General features: G+C 62.6%; 2 protein-coding genes across 5 annotated transcripts in view; both read right to left on the minus strand.

Moving 5' to 3' along the window:
• Positions 1-9: 9 nt before the first annotated feature.
• On the minus strand, positions 10-5,644 carry SYTL1 (synaptotagmin like 1). Of its 4 annotated transcripts, none has more exons than XM_057384758.1 (14): positions 5,500-5,644; positions 4,846-4,947; positions 3,219-3,471; positions 2,691-2,836; positions 2,481-2,613; positions 2,171-2,210; positions 1,808-1,907; positions 1,596-1,690; positions 1,092-1,211; positions 798-964; positions 620-722; positions 375-536; positions 192-270; positions 10-126 (listed from the first exon to the last, which is right to left on the minus strand). In XM_057384758.1, the coding sequence occupies exons 3-14, from the start codon at positions 3,422-3,424 to the stop codon at positions 23-25; spliced, it is 1,455 nt and encodes a 484-aa protein (XP_057240741.1). In that variant the 5' UTR covers positions 3,425-3,471; positions 4,846-4,947; positions 5,500-5,644; the 3' UTR covers positions 10-22. The 4 variants fall into 4 exon arrangements, with proteins under 4 accessions (XP_057240741.1, XP_057240742.1, XP_057240744.1 ...); XM_057384759.1 differs by having other exon boundaries at positions 3,219-3,474; XM_057384761.1 differs by lacking the exon at positions 4,846-4,947.
• A 1,874-nt stretch (positions 5,645-7,518) lies between these two features.
• TMEM222 (transmembrane protein 222) overlaps positions 7,519-12,506 on the minus strand; it is a 7,303-nt gene continuing 2,315 nt past the window's right edge. The window contains exons 2-6 of the mRNA XM_057384747.1: positions 12,389-12,473; positions 11,645-11,676; positions 10,907-11,003; positions 10,459-10,589; positions 7,519-9,540 (exon numbers count right to left, since the gene is read on the minus strand). Of these exons, the coding sequence (XP_057240730.1) occupies positions 9,453-9,540; positions 10,459-10,589; positions 10,907-11,003; positions 11,645-11,676; positions 12,389-12,473 (433 nt within the window). The 3' untranslated portion in view covers positions 7,519-9,452. The remainder of the gene's footprint in view (positions 9,541-10,458; positions 10,590-10,906; positions 11,004-11,644; positions 11,677-12,388; positions 12,474-12,506) is intronic.

Consider the following 12,506-nt stretch of genomic DNA (forward strand, 5'->3'; position numbering starts at 1 on the left):
TGTCCCCAGGGTGTCACCCCCCTCACCACTGCACGAAGGCATCCACGGAGCCGCTGTGCAGCGGGATGAGGCTCTGAGCATCCTTCACCCAGATGTGCAGCTCTCCCGTGGGCGGCATCCCCGCTCCTGCAGCACACAGAGCTCAGGGCACTGAAATTCATCCCCCCCCGGTGCCCACGGGCCCCTCTCACCTTCCGAGCCGGCGGGGATGAATTTCAGTGCCAGGTTGAGGCTGCCCCGGCTGGCGAGGCCGTCCGAGGGGATGGGCACCTGCGGAGGAGGAGGAGGAGGCGGAGGAGGAGGAGGAGGAGGGGGTTACAGGGGCCAGGCACGGGCAGGGCGGGCTGGGGGAAAGGGGAAAGGGGAAAGCTCACCCGTGGCTGCAGGCTGAACCACTCGGGCCGGGTGTTGGCCCAGTCCCAGGTGCCCAATGCCACCTCCACCTCGCCCAGGAACAGGTTCCTGCTCAGGCTGTCGTGGTGCCACACGGAGAGGTTCAGGGTCCGGCCCTGCAGGTCCCTCTTGTCCAGTTTGTACTGGTGGGGAGGGGCACGGGGTGAGATCATCCACCCCATGGGAACCAGGGGGACCCAGCAGCACCCAGGGCAGGGTCAGAAACCTTGAGGGTCTCATTGAAGACGGGATCCAAGCTCCTCTTCCTCACGGCCGTCTTGCGCTTGCTGCGGTTGGATTTGTCGGGCAGCAGGTACGTCTTGATGTAGCTGGGGCCGAAATGGGGGGTCAGTGACACCGGGGTGACACCTGGGCAGGGCCAGCACCAGGGGAGGGGCACTCACGGGTCCGAGCGCTGCTTCTTGGCCTCGGCCAGCTCCCGGCAGCGCAGAACGTGCACCTGCAGCTCCTCCCGGGCCGCCTCGTAGCGCAGGGAGAACTGGACACAGCCGCGCACGGGGACCCTGCCCAGCTCGCCCTCGCTGTACAGGCTCATCAGGCTCCCGCTCAGCTGCGGGGGGACACGCTCAGGGGGCTGGGGGTGACCCCGAGCCCCCACACCCACACCCACCCCAGTCCCAATCCCGATCCCGATCCCAATCCCGATCCCAATCCCGATCCCAATCCCGGTCCCGCACCGTGGAGGAGCTGAGGCTGGACACGGACGAGCTGGTGCTCCTCAGGCTCGGGGCCGGGTGCCCGTTCTGTGGGGACAGCGGTTCGGGGACCTTCTCCTGTGCCTGGGGGGTCTCTGGGCTCTGGAAATGCAAAGAGGGGTCAGCACCCCCCCTTGGGCCCCCAGCCCCACTGAGGGCACCCAGCTCCCGGCAGGGTCTGGTGCTTGGGTACAGCCCATGAGCTGCCTTTGCTCAGTGCCCCCAGTCCCCAAAACCCCACAGTCATCTCCAGACCCCGGAAACTCCGTACAACCCCCTCCAACCCCATAGAGCCCCCGCTAGCCCTGTACAGACACTTCTAGCCCTCCAAACCCCTCCAACCCACCCAACCCTCAAGCCCATAGAGCCCCCTCAAGACCCTACAGCCCTAAAAAACCCCATACACCCCCTCCAAAAGCCCTTTCAGGCCTCTCCATCTCCCCCAATCCCATAGAGCCCCTCTGAAGCCCCCAGCCCCCATCCCACCTGCCCCCCATCGCGGCTGCTGCGTGCAGAGTTGGGCTCCTCCTCATCCTCCTCGGTGCTGGATGTGCAGAAGGGGTTCCCCCCTCYCCCGTCACCTGCGGGGGTGTCACAAGGGGTGGGTGGCAGATGAGGGGCCCAATGGGGCCGGGAGGAGGCGGGTGAGCGGTTTTGGGGGCTCCAGCCCCCGTCATCCCCACCCCCACCCCGGTTACCTGGCCGGGCTGTGCTCTCCTGCTCCCTCGCTGCGCTGTCACCCTGCAGCACGGGCGGTGGCACCGGGGTCCCCTCCCCGGCCCGGCCAGGAGGGATGGGCTGCGAGGGGAACGGTGAGAACGGGAGAACGGGGACCCTCCTCCTCCTGTGCCTGTGCCCCCAGCACACCCCTCTGCGTCCCTGGGCACCTCACCAGGTATGGGACACCCCACGGGACATTTTGTGGGACATTTCCCACCCTCGCCGGGGTTTGGGATCGCTCCGAGGGCAGCACAATCTCGGGATGGCAGCGGGGKGCTGCAGAGAGACCCCCACCCATCACTGCGGTGTCAGACACTGCTCAACCCCCCCCAGGGACCCACCTGGGGCTCCGGGGGCTCCTGCACCTCCTCCGAGGGGGGACTGTGGGGAGAGAGCGCTGTTAGTTTGGTCTGGAGGGTGGACAGCCGGACAGCCGGACAGTGGGACAGGGGGGACACTGGGGCGGTGGGACACGGAGGTGCACAGATGGTGGGGAAGCAGCCCTGGAATGGTGTCAGACACCGGCCCGGGCTGCTCCATCCCCTCCACCACGAATTCTGCTCCCTGCAGCCCCTGTGCCACTCCAGAGGGCACAGATGTCACCAGCCATGGGGTACCTGTGGGGTGACAGCCTCTGTCCCCTCCCCTCACCTCTGCTCCGTGTGTGACACCCCCTCCTGCTCCTCCTCCTCCTCCTCCTCCTGCTGCTCCTTCTCCTCGGCCAGCCGCTCCCCGATGCGCTCCAGCTCACCCGCACCGGGGCCGCGCTGCAGCTCCCCCGCTCCTGGGGACACCGGGGAGCTCAGAGGGCCGAGCCCCGGTCCCCGTGTCCCTTGTCCCCCCCGGGCACCCCTGACGTACCCCGGGGCCGCCTCCTGCGGCGGATGGAGGCTCGGACCAGGTCGGAGCCCAGCTGGGGCCGGTGCCGCTGGGCGCGGGCGTCGCAGAACCAGTCCCCGGTGAGGCTCCGCAGCCGCGCCGGGTCCGACACCGACTTGCGGAGTTTGCTGGTGGGGAAGGGTGACACTGCGACCCCAGGGTGGCACTGCCATCGGCCCCAGAGCCTTCCCAACCCATGGAGCCACGGCAGCGGGGCCCGGGGGACACCAGCCCCGCTTTCCGGGGGGTTTGGGACCCCTGGTTGGTGCCGGTGTGACCCCATCCCCAGGGGACAAGGGGACCCTCGGCTCCGCTGCTCTGTCCCCAGGGGTGACAGACCCCACACCGGCTGCTCCTGGGGGTCCGTGCTGTCCCCAAGGGGTGACAGACCCCACACCGGCTGCTCCTGGGGGTCCGTGCTGTCCCCAGGGGTGACAGACCCCACACTAGCTGCTCCTGGGGGTCTGTGCTGTCCCCAGGGGTGTCGCCGAGCAGGGACCCGCAGCCCACCTGATGCGCCCCTCCTCTCGCCGGCGGAGCTGCCAGTCCCGGCGCAGCACCTCGGCGATGCAGCTCCGCTCCTCGTCCGTCAGGAAGCTCAGGTCCAGCAGCGCCTCGGGCTCCAGGGCCATGGCGGGCTCTGGGGACAGCCGGGGGACACCCCGAGGGGACRCGGGGTGCTCAGCGTGCCGGGCGTGCACCAGCGATGCCAACATCTGGAGAGGCACCTCGGGGCCGCTGAGGACGATCCCTCCGGCTCATCCTGCTGAAAAAACAACGGGGGAGGAGCTCAGGCCACCCCCCACCCTGAACACCCCCGCGACCCCCGCGACAAACGAGGGGAGGGACGGGGCCGAGCGAGGGGCAGGGGCTGGCCCAGGGCGCGCCCGGGGACATCGTGCGGCTCCTGCCACCTCTCCGTGCCAGGCGAGCCCTGCCCCTGTGGGATCTGCCCCTGCGGGATCTGCCCCTGCCCCTGTGGGATCTGCCCCTGTGGGATCTGCCCCTCCCGGGATCTGCCCCTGCGGGATCTGCCCCTGTGGGATCTGCCCCTGTCGGGATCTGCCCCTGCGGGATCTGCCCCTGTGGGATCTGCCCCTGTCGGGATCTGCCCCTGTCGGGATCTGCCCCTGTCGGGATCTGCCCCTGCCCCTGCGGGATCTGCCCCTGTCCCTGCGGGATCTGCCCCTCCCGGGATCTGCCCCTACGGGATCTGCCCCTGCGGGATCTGCCCCTGCGGGATCTGCCCCTGCGGGATCTGCCCCTGTCGGGATCTGCCCCTCCCGGGATCCTATCCCTATCGGGATCCTGCCCTGCCGGGTCCCGCCCGCCGCCTCTGTTTGCCCAGCGTGTTTGCTCAGGGCTGGCTCTGCCCCTGCCGCCTGCCCGTGGGTTCGCAGGGCACAGGGACAGATGGCACAAGGCGCAGGGCACAGGGACAGATGGCAGAAGGCGCAGGGCACAGGGACAGATGGCAGAAGGGGCTCGGCTGCCCCGCCATGGGCTCAGATCGAGCCGGGCTGCTCCGCTCGCATCTGCGGGGCCCTGTCCCGTGCCCGGCGTGGCCTCGGGGCGCCCCTTCCTGTCCCCGGCGTTGGGAAAGCGCTGCCCGCTGYCACCGAGGGCAGGAAATTGCAGCAGCCGTGGGGCAGGAACAGCCTGAACCCCCCCGGGCACCCCCGGGCCCTGAGCACCCACAGAGCCACGCCTGGCACGGTCCCACCGCCACCAGCGGCCCTGTCCCCWGCCCCAAAGGTGACTCTGACCCTGCCACACGGGTGGCCCTGTCCCGGCCTGTCCCCAACCCCAACGAGGGTCCCGTCCCTGCCCGTCAGGTGCCCCTGTGCCAGCGCCGGGGGTGTCAGACACCCCCAGGGTTGGTGCCCAGCACCTGAGCACACCTGAGCCAACCCCCCACAGGCCCCCAAACCACACACAGAGACCTCAAAACACACACAGAGATCCCAAACCACACACAGGGACCCCAAACCACACACAGGGACCCCAGACCAGCACCAGGGACCCCAAACCAGCACCAGGGACCCCCAGCACCCCCTGCCCCCCTCAGGGGGAGCGGGTTCGGCCCCCACCCCCTTCCCCCGCTCTCGGGGCTGTGGGGGCACACGAAGCCTCTCACCGGGGCCGGGGTGATGCCGCCGCCTCTCCCCGCCGCAGCCGCTCGTATCCTGTTTACCGCCGGCGCACGGGGTGTCCCCCCACCCCGGAACACAGCCACCACCTAAAAATGTCACCTAGGTCCGAGCCCGGCGCTGCTGCGGCCCCCGGTTCCTGAGGGGACCCCAAAAAGCAGCAGAGCCCCGCGCTGTGCAGAGGGGTGCTGCTGTCCCCCACCCCGCACGGAGACCAGTCCAACCAGTTCAACCTCCCCAGTCAGGCACGGCCGGGGGTGCACGCCTCCCGTTTTACACTGCAGGAAGCCCGACCGATGGAGGGGGGTCCAGACGAAGTCAAACACCCCCCACGCCCCCTCCCCATAACGGACCCACCCCAGTGACCCCACAGCCCCCGGGGAGCGGCGGATCCGCTCCAGCGCTGCCCCACAGCCGGGACAGCCCCCTCCTCCTCCCAGCACCGGGACCCCTCGGGGGCCGCAGACCCCGGGCAGCCCCAGGCCTCTGTCACAGCGTGGGGACAACAAAAACCGCCCCTCGAAGGSGACAGCGAGAGCCCCCGACCCACCGTGCCCGGCGGGGAGCGGAGCGGGGCCAGCGCAGCCTCCCCCGGCCCCAGTGCAGCCCCCGCGGGGGGTTCAGCCCCTCGCCCCCATTACCTGCCCGGGCGGGGGTCTCTGTGCCCCCGGCCCCGCACGGGACCCTCGCGGGTGTCCCCGGTCCCCGCCCCGCCCGGTGCCCGCCCGGGGTGACTCAACCGCAGCGCCTCCGCGAAATCAGGGACTGGAGCCAGCAGCACCCGCCGGACGGGACTGAGCTGGGCTCAGCTGGGCTCGACTGGGCTCGACTGGGCTCAACTGGAGGCGTCAGGCGCCTGGGAAGGGGTGGCACAGCGGGGATGGGACAGGGGGACCCCAAACATGGTGAAGACTCGAAGCCAAGGGTGTGGGGAAAGGGGAGGGGGTGGCAGATGTCCCACCCCGGTGTCACACAGGACTTGGGGGAGCAGTGCGGTTCTGGGGTTCCTGAGAGAGCGCCTGGGCTGAGCTGGGGGAACTGGGGGAACTGGGGGRACCGGTCTGTGCTGGGCATGGGGGAGCAGTGCATCTGCTCCCCTGCAGCACTCTGCAGCCCCCACCCCAAAAGCCCAGGTCCCTGGGACTTTGCAGGATCTGTATCCCCAGGGTGTCCTTGGCTCCATGGCCCCCATCCCATAAGGCATTCCCAGCCCACGGCTCCTTCCCCATGGGATGGCCCCAGCCCCCTCCTCACCCCATGGGTACCCTCAGCCCCTCCTCACCCCATAGCTCCCCCCAGCCCCACAATCTCACCCTGCCAGGAACAATCCTATTTGGCTCTGAATGGCCGGGGGGTCCTCAGCCCCACGCAGGATCGGCCCAGCACAAACCCTGGGCAGGAGCACTGCCTGGCACAAWGGGACCCGTGCCTCAGTTTCCCTCGGTGCCAGGCCGGGGGTGGGGGTCAGGCCCCCCCAGCGTTAAGGCGAGGTGGCAGCACTTASCGACCGCAAGAAAAGGGGATTATTTTTAGCCTGGTTTGTCAGGAAATGAGACTTCAGCAGTGGCTTCTGCTGTCTACCCGTGGGCCACGCTCCTGTTCCCCCTCACAGGGAGCTCAGAGCTCAGCTCTGCTGGGGGAGGCCCTGAGGAACGGGGTCCCTGCCATGGGGTCCCTGCCATGGGGTCCCTGCCATGGGGTCCCTGCCATGGGGTCCAGGTCTGTGCAGGGGACCGTGATGTGGGGACAGTTGTGCTCCCACAGTGGGCTGGGGCTCCGCTCTGAGCCCCTCTGGCTGGGCACCGAGCCTTTTGGGGTATCCTGGACCCTTTTTGTTCCTGCAGCACCCACAGTGTACACATTTATGAGGAAATGCGTGGGGAGCAGTGGGACACGTCCTGGGAGTGAGGAGGGACCCCTGAGGTGATGGGGATGGCATTGTCCCCTCTCCTTGCAGGGACAGCTCTGTGGGATGGATGAAGTTCAGAGCTGCTCTCCTCCTGCAGGAGCTGAGGCTGTTTGCCTGCAGGGCCGAGCAGGAGGATCCGGGTGGTTTTCCATAAAATGGCTGCACCATGAAATCCTCGGACACAGCCCCATYTGAAGGCTGATGTCCTCCCTTGCCACAGCTCCAGCCTCTGATGTCAGAACAGAAAATCGGGGGCTGCATCTGCTGTCAGCAGGCACAGCCTCCCCTGCTCCCAGCGCAGGCGGCAGATCCTGCTGGCAGAGAGGAAAATGGGTCTGGCTGTGCTTCCAGCAGCCCCAGGGCCAGGACAGGCATCCCCTCCCCAGGGAAATGGGGCTCGGGGCTGGGGAGGGAACGGAGCCGGGAAAAGAAGGCCCAGGAGAGACAAAAGGGAAGCTGAAGGGAACCAAAGACACATCTCCCACCCCAGAACACGCGGCTGCCCCTGCCCAGCCTCCAAACCCACCATTAAATCCCACCAACTCCTCCTGCCCCCCAAACCTCCTCCCCGCAGCAGGGCTGTGGATTTTCCCTGGAGGGGGAAAAGGGTGAGCTCACAAAGCCAAAGGTGTGGGAGCTCCAGGACACGGCTCCTCTGGGCAGGAGAGGGGATGGGGCTCAGGGCAGATCCTGATCCCAACCCCACTCTTAGCTGAGGGCTGGGAGGAGGGAAGAGATGCAGCACTTGGGAGACATCCACAGAAATCAGTTTATTTCCCTGCTGTCGGGATTATGAAACCACAGAAGCAGAGTTTAAATATTTACAAAGAAATCCAGCGCCCCGCAGAGATGAAGGGAACAAAGGATGAGGGATGGGGGCTCGCCCTCGCCATTCCAAACTCCGCTCTGGTAAAAGCATCAGGAGCAAACGAGAGGGAAWTTCACAGTGGGGTTTGGGGAGTCCAGGGCCCCCCTGACACCCCCAAGTCTCTGCTTTGGCAATTCTCGTAGAGCTCGTGGATAAAACATGGACAGGATGGGCTGAAGGGGGCTCGAGGTTATTGCTGAGGGCAGATCCAGCCCGGGACTGGGCACTGCCAGGAACCACTGAAATCAAGAGTTTGGAAAGCACTCCCCTCTCCCACCAGGCTGGCTCCTGGGCGGAGCAGAGCTGGGAACACTCCRTCCTAAATCCAGGTTCTCTTTGAGCACGATTTTGGTTTTCTGAGCAGCCCCAGGCCCAGCACMCTCCATCCCACACTCTCCAAGGGAAAGTTTCAGCTCCAGGCTAATGGGGAAGGCCAGAAAGGGGTGACAGAGGGACAATAATGAGCAGGAGGCTTAAGGGGYGATTTAAAAGTGACTGATGAAAAGGGGAAAACACAGAAATGGGCACAGGGTCCAASCCTCCTACTCGGCTGGAGGAGTCGGGGAAATGGGAGAGGCACATAGGGGTCTGAAAACCAGAGGGGTGACAGTGACTGGGCTCCCAGTCAGAGGAAGCTGCAGACATGGCAGGGACTCCAGAAACACTTTCCTGTGGGCCACAAGCACTCCTTGAGTTTGGAATACGTCAGGTACTGAAATACTGAGCTGGTTTTTCAGGTGTGAGTGGAAAAGCTCTTCTCCCTCCTCTGCAGYCAGCAGGAACCTGCTCAGCTGCTCAGCCTGGCTCTTCAGCCAGGCCTGGTTTTACAACTCCCCCGGCTCAGACTAACATCCAAACTCCCTTCCTGCCACAGCCCAGGTGTGCTCTCCCAAACTCCCTAAACCATTCCTAAATCACCACCCCAGGAGCAGCCAGGACAGAGCCCCGTGCCCCMCTTCACAAGATGGGCACCTGCACCTCCTCCTGTCAGCCCTAAGCTCAGCTGCTGCTCCCAGAGCTTTCCCAAGCCCCGGCTCAGCCTCCCYGCCCCAGTCCCCGCCTGACACAGCGCAGGGATCAAAGGGAGACGAGAGCCTTGTGAGGACTGCAGTGCCAGATTTAGCAGTTCAGAGCCAGGGAGAAGCAGGGCCGTGGTATTTTCTCTGGCACAAGCTAAAAGGGATCAAGCAGCTGCCATGAGCCGTTCCCAAGCCAGCCCTTGGACTGTCCTGCCTTTCCAGGCTCAGCAGCAGCACCAGGGGAGCTGGCCCTGCCCAGAGYGTCCCTCAGGAGTGTCCCAGCCCAACCAGCTCCTGCCACTGCTGGGGGGCCATCGCTGAGTGCCCACCCTTCCACTCTGGAATGTGTGCCACAGGGAAAACAGCAACTCCTAACTGCAGATCCAGGGAATCTGAGGAAGCATCTGGTGAAGAGGACGAAAGCAGGTGAYCAGAGAAACCCTCCCAAGGTGCATCTGCCTGTGCCACTGCACGAGGCAGAGCTTGCCTGGGGCTGTCCTTGGCACTGAAAGCAGAGGTGCCCACCCCTCTCCTTCCCTGACCCCATTCCCACAGCCCCAGCTGCAGGAACAGGGGGAGCAGGAGGTTCCAGAGCCCTGACACCGGGAGACACCACTGACAGAACRGAAACAGGAGGAAAAGAAGCCAATCCCAGGAGAGGAAGATGAGCTGCTGCGATGGAGTGGGGCTGCCACCCTCCCTGGAACAGGGCTCCCTGAGTCCAAAACCTCCATCCCGCTGGATCAGTCACAGTTCCTTCCTTTGTGTGCTCAGGGATCAGGGGCTCCAGAGCTGCCATCACCGCAGGTGCAGGGTCAGAACCACAGTCACAATCACCCCCAGGAACAGCACAAAGGGCAGCCAGGTCTTCACAAAGCCCCCTATGCTGCAGGAGGGAAAGGGGGAAATGTGAGCAAACAGCAGAGACAAAAACTGGAGAAATCAGAGGGAGATACACCTTCCTGACTGTAACCCAGTGCTGGCACTGCCACACACCCCATCCTGGAGATTCAGCCTTAAAAACTGACACTCASTCAGGGCCACAACAAATGTACCACAAACAGTAGGGCAAGAGTCTCCTTCCACCTTAAATCAAGTCAAAGAGAAGCCCATTTCATACCTGCACAGACAGGAATGGCAACAGGAGACCACAAAAAATGAAATCCTATTACCACAGGGCTCRTTATTCCGACAGATGGTGGATTTAACCAAGACAGCAGGAGCTGCCCTTGCTCAAGAGCTGGTAAAGAAGCTTTCCCAGAAGAGGGAAGACTCAACAGGAGTAGAGTTTTATGCAGGGCAGTCCTCAGAGGACTTTTCAGGCACAAGGAGCTGAAATGGAGATTCAAAACCCTTTCCATAAGGAAAGCTCGGGGCTTCCCTCCCCACTCCAGCTGGAAGCTCCACAGCAGCTGGAAATGGGACTGGTTTTTATGTAAACAAGATTCAGGAGAGGGAAGGCAAACCAGTAATTCTTGGACAGAAGCCATCCTGTGACCTTGTGTTCTGACCTAACCCAGCCAGAAGACAACACGGAGTGAGATTTGCTTTAGCCAGCATTTCCCAAATTCCAGGCACTCCAAATTAGCAGCCAGAAACAGCATTTTGGGAGCAGYATCTAGTGCAAGCAGCAAGCACTGCTGGTTCTTTGCTGAGCACAGGCAGTGGCAGCACCACCACCCACCACACACACCCACGGCCTGGGGTGTTCCTCCCTCTCCACAGGACAGGCAGACGCTTCCGAGGGATCAAGAGAAGGAAAGAGCCCCTTCTGATGCCAAATCWGGGCTGTCCCTCAGCTCACCTGACGTATTTGCCATAGAGGAGTGTGAAGAAGCACAGTTTCACCATGTTCCACGAGGTGCTGTTGTCATACTTCATCAAGTTTAAGGCCAGAGCCACGTGGGAATGGCAGTTGTCACAGCAGAGGTTGTGCTGGAACAGAAAAAGGGATGAGAAATCCTGTCCCTGAGGTTCCCCAGTCCTGGTGGAGAGCCACAGGCCCCACTCCCATGGGGAGGAATCCCTTCAAACCACTGCGGAGCTTTGGAAACGTGGGGTTATTTGGGTTGGGTGGACTGGACAGCCCGTGGCTCCAATCTGGCCTTTGACACTGCCAGGGATGGGGTATCCAGAGCTCCCTGGAGCCTGTGGGGAAGGGCTCCCTGGAGCCTGTGGGGAAGGGCTCCCTGGAGCCTGTGGGGAAGGGCTCCCCTCCCTCCCCTCTCCCCTGGCAGCAGGATGAGCTGTACCATGCGGTGTTTGTACTCCTCGGACGCGTCGTGCACGGCCGTGTCCCAGGCGTTGGGCCCAGTGCTGTACACCTTGCTGGGGTCCAGTTTCCAGTACCTGCAAACACCACAGCAGTTCCCTTTGCACTGTTCTCTGCTGCACCTTCCCCTCTGCCTGCTCACCCTGTGATGATTGGGGGTCAGTCTCCTGAGATGGACCCATAAGGATCGAGTCCAACTCCTGGCCCTGCCTAAAGGACTTGGAGAAACCCTCAGGAATGGCCAGAGCTGAGCAGAGACTGCAGAAAGGGTGCTCAGAGAGACATCACAGAGCTCAGGGGCACAGCCCCAAACTGCTCCCACATCCTGAAGGAACCTCCTGGCCATTCCAAACACAAACCTGACCCAACAGACACAAACCCAGGCCCTTCTCCTCCCCAAACCACCGGCAGGATGTCAGTGACATCAGCTCATCAGCTCAGCACCAGTGTGCACTCAGAGCACTTGTTAACATCGCCTTTGAATGGCTCAGCCTTTTCCTTTCCCCTCACAAGGGCTCCACAAAGCTCTGGTTATTAACACCACCAGCTGTCACACTGATAAMAAAGATTTAATTTAATTTAAAACAGAGACACAGTGGCCACCAACACTGAGGGGAGCTGAGCACCAGGAAAAGCAATGTCATAGCACATCTGTCCCCAGGAATGCAGGRCACCAGCAGGAAAGTTGGTGAGTGTAACACAAACAAGCAGCACTTACTTCACTGGTTTTCCAAATGCCATGTTGTCTTCCTACAAAAAAAAAAACAAAAACTGCCTCAGAAGGATGAAACTGTGCAATACTCAGAGCATGGATCTGCTGGAGCTCTCAGAGGTGGATGGCTGAGCGATCCMACTGCCCCACACACCCATCCCAGCTGTGCCTGGGTTTGGATTCCCTTTGTTTCCATACCCCTGATCTGGGCACGGGAATATTTATACTCCAGATTGTGACATCATCTACCTACAAGTGCCTTGTTCCTCTTCATTTTTTTCATAAGTGTTAATATTTTGTTACCTCTCAGTTGTAAACATCCCAGTCTATTAGGAGAATTAATTATCCCAAATTAAAACTGYCTTTACTTTCAGAACCCCCAGGACTCCCAGCAGCTTAAGAGGCCTGGTACACACCTGATGCTGAGCACAACAGAAACAGCTATGCTGAGGAAGCTGAAGGCATTTCTGTTACTCAGAATTAAGACAATTTAAGTCCAAAACTCCTGATTTAGAGCCTGGAATACAAGATTTTTTCCCCTCCTCCTCACCAAACCAGCCATTATTTACCAGGCCCCCAAATGAGCTCCACTGGAGCAGCCCAAGGAGCAACAGCAACGATCCCTGGTCCTTAGGACACTTCAAGCTGTTATKTTGAACAGAAGGCAGRGCTGTCTSAGAARGCTCCAAGGCAGGGAGAACAGAGGMAGCAGGAATTGTGCTSAGGCMCCYRGATCCAGGATCTACTTACGGACACGAAGTAGGGCCCGGCGAAGTCCCGGATGACCCCGGTGGAGGTGCAGATCCCCATGTGGCCGATGATCGGGAACAGCCACCTGCCAGGGCACAGGGACCATCAGGAGGGAGAG

The sequence above is a fragment of the Malurus melanocephalus genome, unplaced genomic scaffold (genome assembly GCF_030028575.1).
Source record: "Malurus melanocephalus ecotype Western Australia unplaced genomic scaffold, MMel_1.1 scaffold_743, whole genome shotgun sequence".
Lineage (NCBI taxonomy): Eukaryota > Metazoa > Chordata > Aves > Passeriformes > Maluridae > Malurus > Malurus melanocephalus.